Genomic DNA, 7,695 nt, shown 5'->3' on the forward strand with positions numbered 1-7,695 from the left:
AGCTCCCCGGTGAGTCATTAGACCAATTTTACCAGGCCCTCGCTATCCTGGGGAGGAATTGCTCCTGCCTCCAAGTTTCAGCCACGGAGTACATGGAACTGCTGATCAGAGATGCTTACATGGCTGGAATGCAGTCCCCCGCTATCCGCCAGCGGATGCTGGAGAAAGACGACCTCAGCTTAACTGAGGCACGGACTCTCTCCACCACCCTGGAGGTCGCCGATTTAAACGCCCGCGTCTATGTCCCCAGCCGCGCTGCACCACCCTGGGCCTCCTGGCACGCTTCCCCACCACCATCCGCCGCTCCCGACCCCCGTCAGGCCTGCGCCGCGGGACACCCCGACAAGTCCACGGGGCCCCGCTGCTATTTTTGTGGGTTCACGAAACACCCTCGCCCGCGCTGTCCAGCCGGCTCCGCCCTCTGTAAGAGCTGCGGGAAGAAGGGCCACTTCTCCTCCATCTGCCAGGCCAAAACGGTCGCTGCTGTTCCGCGCAGCGACCGGGGATCCCCCCCTCCGGGCCCTTCCTGGCCCCTCCAGTACACCGCGCTGATCTCTTCCCCCCACCCCCGGGCCCCTGCGCCCGGCCTGCGCGCCTCTCTCTCCCCTCCGGGCCCTTCCGGTCCCCTCCTGGCCGCCGCGACAATCTCTCCCCCCCCCGCCACCGGGCCCCTGCGCCCGGCCTGCGCGCCTCTCTCTCTCCTCCGGGCCCTTCCGGGCATCTCCAGCGCACTGCGCAACTCTTCACTCGCTGCCCCCAGGCTCCTGCGCCTCTCTGCCCCCGCTCCCAGCCGCTCCGGTCGGCTCGCCGGCACCGCTAACTCCGCCCCCCTCAACTACGAGGGCCCCACGGGCACTGCCATCTTGAGGCCCCGACTCCCCGTGCGGGTCCTGGGCGCCACCTTCCGGGACTGGCACGCAAGGTTCTTCCAACACCTACTCGGACGACGACGACGAATATGGATTTTCTCCACGGCTCGCGGCCATTCAGCTCAACCAGTCACGTCCACGCACGCTCGCCAAAACGACAACGCTGATCCACCTCAATGGCCACGAGACGGGCTGCCTGCTGGACTCCGGGAGCACGGAAAGTTTCGTTCACCCTGCCACGGTAAGACGCTGCGCGCTCCCTGTCCATCCTGTAAAACACAAAATCGGGTTAGCCTCAGGTTCGCACTCTGTCCACATCATCGGGTGCTGTATCGCGGACCTCACGGTCCAAGGGAAGGTTTTTTAAAATTATAAACTCCTTGTCCTCCCTGACCTCTGCGCACCGGCACTCCTAGGACTGGACTTCCAGTGCAACCTGCAGAGCTTGACCTTCCAATTCGGCGGCCCTATACTCCCTCTCACTGTCTGCAGCCTCGCGTCTTTCAAAGTGGACCCCCCCTGCTTGTTTGCAAATCTCACCCCCGATTGCAAACCCGTCGCGACACGGAGCAGACGGTACAGCGCCCAGTCCCGGTCCTTCATCAGGTCCGAGGTCCAGAGGTTGCTGAAGGAAGGGGTCATCGAGGGCAGCAACAGTCCCTGGCGAGCCCAAGTGCGATAACAACTGGGGAGAAAAACCGGATGGTCATCGACTATAGCCAGACCATCAACTGGTTTACGCAACTGGACGCGTATCCTCTCCCCCGTATTTCCGCCATGGTAAACGATATCGCGAAATACAAAGTCTTCTCCACTGTGGACCTTAAGTCCGCTTACCACCAGCTCCCCCTCCGCGCGAGTGACCGCAAATACACCACGTTTGAGGCAGATGGGCGCCTCTACCACATCCTTAGGGTTCCATTTGGTGTCACAAATGGGGTCTCGGTCTTCCAATGGGAGATGGACCGAATGGTCGACAAGTACGGATTACGGGCTACCTTCCTGTATCTTGATAATGTCACCATCTGCGGCCACGATCAACAGGACCATGACGCCGACCTCCAGAAATTCCTCCAAACCGCAAAACTCCTTAACCTCACATACAATAAGGATAAGTGCGTGTTTAGCACCGATCGTCTAGCCATCCTCGGCTACGTAGTGCGTAAAGGAGTGATAGGCCCTGACCCCGAACGCATGCGCCCCCTGATGGAACTCCCTCTCCCAATACCCTCAAATCTCTCAAACGCTGCCTGGGTTTCTTCGCTTACTACGCCCAATGGGTTCCCAACTACGCTGACAAGGCCCGTCCCCTCATTCAAACCACGACCTTCCCGCCATCGACAGAGGCCTGCCAGGCCTTTAGCCGCATCAAAGCGGACATCGCAAAGGCCACGATGCCCGCCATCGACGAGTCCCTCCCCTTCCAGGTTGAGAGCGACGCATCAGAAGTAGCTCTGGTGGCCACCCTGAACCAAGCGGGCAGACCCATGGCCTTCTTCTCCAGAACCCTCCAGGCTTCCGAACTCCGCCACCCCGCTGTGGAAAAGGAAGCCCAGGCCATAGTCGAAGCGGTGCGACATTGGAGGCACTATTTGGCCGGCAGGAAGTTTACCCTCCTCACAGACCAACGGTCAGTAGCCTTCATGTTTGATAATGCACAAAGGGGCAAGATTAAGAATGACAAGATCTTACGGTGGCGGATCGAGTTGTCCACGTACAACTATGAGATCCTGTATCGTCCTGGGAAGCTCAATGAGCCTCCTGATGCCCTGTCCCACGGTACCTGCGCCAGCGCGCAGATAGACCGCCTCTGCTCCCTCCACGCGGACCTCTGCCATCCAGGGGTGACCCGTCTCTACCATTTCATTAAGGCCCGCAACCTGCCTTTCTCCATCGCGGATGTCAGGACAGTAACCCGTGACTGCTACATCTGCGCCGAGTGCAAACCGCACTTCTACCGCCCTGAGTGCGCACACCTGATCAAAGCATCCTGCCCCTTCGAACGTCTCAGCATTGACTTCAAGGGGCCCCTTCCCTCTAACAACCGCAACATTTACTTCCTGGCGGTAATCGACGAATTCTCCCGCTTCCCCTTCGCCATTCCCTGCCCCGATATGACCACATCGACCGCCATTAAGGCCCTCCTCTCCATCTTCTCCCTGTTCGGCTACCCCGCGTACATGTCCCTTGCCACAACTTTAGTTTTTTTGGTACCATTTATTTTAAAGAGACTTCCAACACTCGCCGTAGGTGAAGTGCTTTGCTGTTAAATCACCACCTCCAGTTTTTGTGAGGGTTTCGCAATTAACCGCTGTAATGTCAGCGAAAGTTCAGGAGAAAACCGCCGCAATGGCAAAAACATCGATGAACCTCGGCAGGACTCTCAGGCCGATGAGCAATTTTGTTGTGTGCAAAGTTTCTTCACTGATAAACTATTGCGGTGTAAATGTGGCCGATCCCTGCACAAACATTCAAATAAAGCTAGAATGACACTCCCTGGGGGGCCGGTCGCTTTTGTACATTTTTAACATTTGCCATTTGGTGGATCCAGTTTATTCCGACATAACTTGTTTATAGCCCAAACACAAGTCTGTTTGGAACAATAAAGCACACAAACGCCTCTTCAATTCAGCGCCACTTTCACAAAATGTCGGTGTGTTAAAATGTGGCATCTGGGAGAAACGTGTGCTTTTTCATGACCCAGTAATAGTTGGATCCGGGATTAGCTAACTCTGCTTCCATTGAGAGCAGTTCGCCGTCTGCCACGACGCTCGCATTGTCAAGTTTAAAAGCGGCACATTCAGCTGCTGCTTTGACAAGTAGCTGCTCGATCGGCTGCATAAATTGCCAGAGGGCGGGGTCAGGCAGCTTTTAAAAACCAGGAGCCCTGACCACGTGCCCAGCTTTGCTCCGGCGTACTCCGAGTTAGGAGGAAAATCGTTCTGGAGGAGAGATGGCTTTCACTGTCCACAATCTCCTCCTCAGCGAACGCGTAGACGCCAGCTGCAAGGAGATTCTGGAAGGAAATGGCATCAAAGTGGTCCAGAGGGAGAATATGACCAAGAGCCAACTCCTAGCCGAAATTAAGGTATTGTTGAAAGCCCGGGAATGCGGTGGCGTCTTCATGATGAAGGCAGTCACGGTGCGGCCCCGTGTATACGGTGCGATTTTATTGGGCGGGGGAGAGGGAGAGAAGGGTCTCACTCGGTATTGCTAAATTAATCTGAAGAAAATAGCGCAGAAAAGACTATTCTGATCCTCGGTAAGGTGAGGGGAGTTAAAGGTCAGCCGTGGGATGGGATGTGGGAGGTCGTGTACCACGGCTGGGTTGTGAGACACTCTGTTCCAATTTGTCTACATGTTGTTGGCGCTGTACCTGATGGTGTCTCCTGGGTCCCCAAAACACCCCCATTCACTCCCTTTTCTGATGCAACAGCGCCAGGAGGTTTCCGAGCGCACACAGACAGGATAAAGTCCGGCTGGCGGTCCTCCCAACCACGTCAATAAGTTTATATGTAAACTTATCTTTTTTATTTAATCGTTGCGAATTAAAAGACAACCTCCTGCCCCCTCCCCTCAAACGTTGCGGCCGGTAATGCCTTCACAGCCAAGGGGATTCTTAACACAAACAAACGAGGTTTTTGAAAATCCTTTTGTGTGTAATCATCCTATAATCTGCATCATCCATTAGCCGAATCCGGATCAACAGTGGATCAATTGTAACCATGTTTCCAACTTCTGGAATTATAATTGCAGTTGCTTTAGTGTGGGATTTCCTCCCTTCCCCCCTCCAAAGCAAATCTGTCTGCGGTAAAGATTCCTCCTTTTGAAGTCTGTGTTGCATGCATTTCTCATTTTGAGCTTCCAAGAAAATGGAGACCAGTCCTAAACGATGTATAATTTACTGTAATGTCAATGCCGCGAGGGAATATAGGCTTCCTCTCCTGTTTCACTCTTCGATCTTTATTTATTTACTCTTCCACTCGCAATTCATTTTTCAAAAACTATTTTATCTTTGCCGACGCTATTCCTCGTAAGGTGAGTAGATGAATTATTGCCCAGAATATAATTCTAAATATGTAGATTTTGTTCGCAAAGCATACAGATTCCCCCCCCTCCCCTGAAAAAAAAACATACAGCTTCTCCCCCCCCCCCCCCCCCCGAAAAAAAACCATACAGGTTCTTCCTGACATCTCCCCCCCCCCCCCCCCCCTCAAGGCAAAGAGGTTTTTGCTCCACCCTCCTCAAAACACACAGATTCTTCTCCCCTCCTCCTCAAAACATAGATTCTTCTCCCCCCCTCCTCCTCAAAACATACAGATTCTTCTCTTCCCCCCCTCAAAACATACAGATTCTTCCTGACACCTCCCCCCCAAAGCAAAGAGGTTTTTGCTCCCCCCTCCTCACAACATACAGATTCTTCCTCCCCTCCTCACAACATACAGATTCTCCCCCCAAAAAAAACATAGATTCTTCTCCCCCCCCCCCAAAAAAACATACAGATTCTACACCCCTCCTCAAAGCATACAGATTCTTCACCCCCCCTTCCAAAAACATAGATTCTTCACCCCCTTCCAAAAGCATACAGATTCTTCCACCCCCCCTCCAAAAACATACAGATTCTTCCACCCCCTCCAAAAACATACAGATTCTTCCACCCCCCTCCAAAAACATACAGATTCTTCCACCCCCTCCAAAATCATACAGATTCTTCACCCCCCCTGCAAAAACATACAGATTCTTCAACCCCCCTCCAAAATCATACAGATTCTTCACCCCCCTCCAAAACCATACAGATTCTTCAACCCCCCTCCAAAAACATACAGATTCTTCCACCCCCTCCAAAAACACAGATTCTTCACCCCCCCTCCAAAAACATACAGATTCTTCACCCCCCCTCCAAAAACATACAGATTCTTCTCCCCCCTCCTCAAAACATACAGATTCTCCCTGCCCCATCCTCCTCAGAACAAACAGATGCTCCCGCCCCCTCCTCCTCAAAACATACAGATTCTCCCCGCCCCCCCCTCCTCAAAACATACAGGTTCTTCTCTCCCCTCCTCAAAACATACAGATTCTCCCTGCCCCTTCCTCCTCAAAACATACAGATTCTTCTCCCCCCTCCTCCTCAAAACATACAGATTCTTCTCCCCCCTCCTCCTCAAAACATACAGATTCTCCCCGCCCACTCCTCAAAACATACAGATTCTCCCCGCCCCCCTCCCTCAAAACATACAGATTCTCCCCGCCCCCCCTCAAACATACAGATTCTTCTCCCCCCGCCTCAAAACATACAGATTCTCCCCGCCCCCCCTCAAAACATACAGATTCTTCTCCCCCCGCCTCAAAACATACAGATTCTCCCCGCCCCCTCCTCAAAACATACAGATTCTTCCCGCCCCCTCCTCAAAACATACAGATTCTTCTCCCCCTCCTCAAAACATACAGATTCTTCTCCCCCCGCCTCAAAACATACAGATTCTCCCCGCCCCCTCCTCAAAACATACAGATTCTTCACCCCCCCTCCCTCAAAACATACAGATTCTCCCCGCCCCCTCCTCCTCAAAACATACAGATTCTTCTCCCCCCTCCTCCTCGAAGGATACTGATTCTTTCCCCCATCCTCTCCACAGTGTCCCGTCCCCCGTCTCCCCCCCCCCCCCCACACACACGCATACAGTTTCTTACCCCACCCACCCCAAAGCGTACAGGTTCTTACCCCCCCCACCCACCCCAAAGCGTACAGTTTCTTACTCCACCCACCCCAAAGTGGACAGGTTCTTACCCCTCCCCCTCCCCAAAGTGTACATGATCTACCCTCCCCTCCCCAAAGCGGACAGGTTCTTACCCCACCCCCTCCCCAAAGCGGACAGGTTCTTACCCCACCCCCTCCCCAAAGCGGACAGGTTCTTACCCCACCCCTCCCCAAAGCCTACAGGTTCTTACCCCACCCCCTCCCCAAAGCCTACATGATCTTACCCCATCCCCTCCCCAAAGCGGACAGGTTCTTACCATATCCCCTCCCCAAAGCCTACAGGATCTTACCCCCCTCCCCAAAGCGTACAGGTTCTTACCCCCCCCCCCTCCCCAAAGCCTACAGGTTCTTACCCCACCCACCCCAAAGCGGACAGATTCTTGCCCCACCCATCCCAAAGCGTACAGGTTCTTCCCCCACCCCCTCCCCGAAGCCTACAGGTTCTTACCCGACCCCCTCCCCAAAGTGGACAGGTTCTTACCCCCCCCTCTCCAAAGCCTACAGGATCTTACCCCCCTCCCCAAAGCCTACAGGATCTTACCCGACCCCCTCCCCAAAGTGGACAGGTTCTTACCCCCCCCCCCCCCCCCCCCCCCCCCCAAAGCGGACAGGTTCTTACCCCCCCCCCCCCCCCTCCCCAAAAGCCTACAGGTTCTTACCCCACCCCCTCCCCAAAGCGTACAGGTTCTTACCCCACCCCCTCCCCAAAGCCTACAGGTTCTTGCCCCACCCTCCCCAAAGCGTACAGGTTCTTACCCCCCCCCTCCTCCCCAAAGCCTGGACAGGATTCTTTCCGACCCCCGTCCCCAAGCTACAGTTTCGTACCCCCCCACCCCAAGCCTTACAGGTTTCTTACCCCCCCACCCCTCCCCCAAGACGAAAGTTCTTACCCCCACGCTCCCCCAAGCCTCAGGTTTTCTTTAACCCACCCCCTCCCCAAAGCCTACAGGTTCTTACCCCACCCCCTCCCCAAAGCCTACAGGTTCTTACCCCCCCCCCCCCCCCAAATCCTACAGGTTCTTGCCCACCCCCTCCCCAAAGCGTACAGGTTATTACACCCAAGCCCCTCCC

General features: G+C 54.8%; 1 protein-coding gene across 1 annotated transcript in view; it reads left to right on the forward strand.

The window, feature by feature from the left end:
• Nucleotides 1-3,722: 3,722 nt before the first annotated feature.
• phgdh (phosphoglycerate dehydrogenase) overlaps nucleotides 3,723-7,695 on the forward strand; it is a 67,740-nt gene continuing 63,767 nt past the window's right edge. Inside the window, exon 1 of the mRNA XM_038789459.1 lies at nucleotides 3,723-3,957. Coding sequence (XP_038645387.1) covers nucleotides 3,823-3,957 — 135 coding nt within the window. The 5' untranslated portion in view covers nucleotides 3,723-3,822. The remainder of the gene's footprint in view (nucleotides 3,958-7,695) is intronic.

This window comes from Scyliorhinus canicula, chromosome 2 (genome assembly GCF_902713615.1).
Source record: "Scyliorhinus canicula chromosome 2, sScyCan1.1, whole genome shotgun sequence".
NCBI classification, from domain to species: domain Eukaryota; kingdom Metazoa; phylum Chordata; class Chondrichthyes; order Carcharhiniformes; family Scyliorhinidae; genus Scyliorhinus; species Scyliorhinus canicula.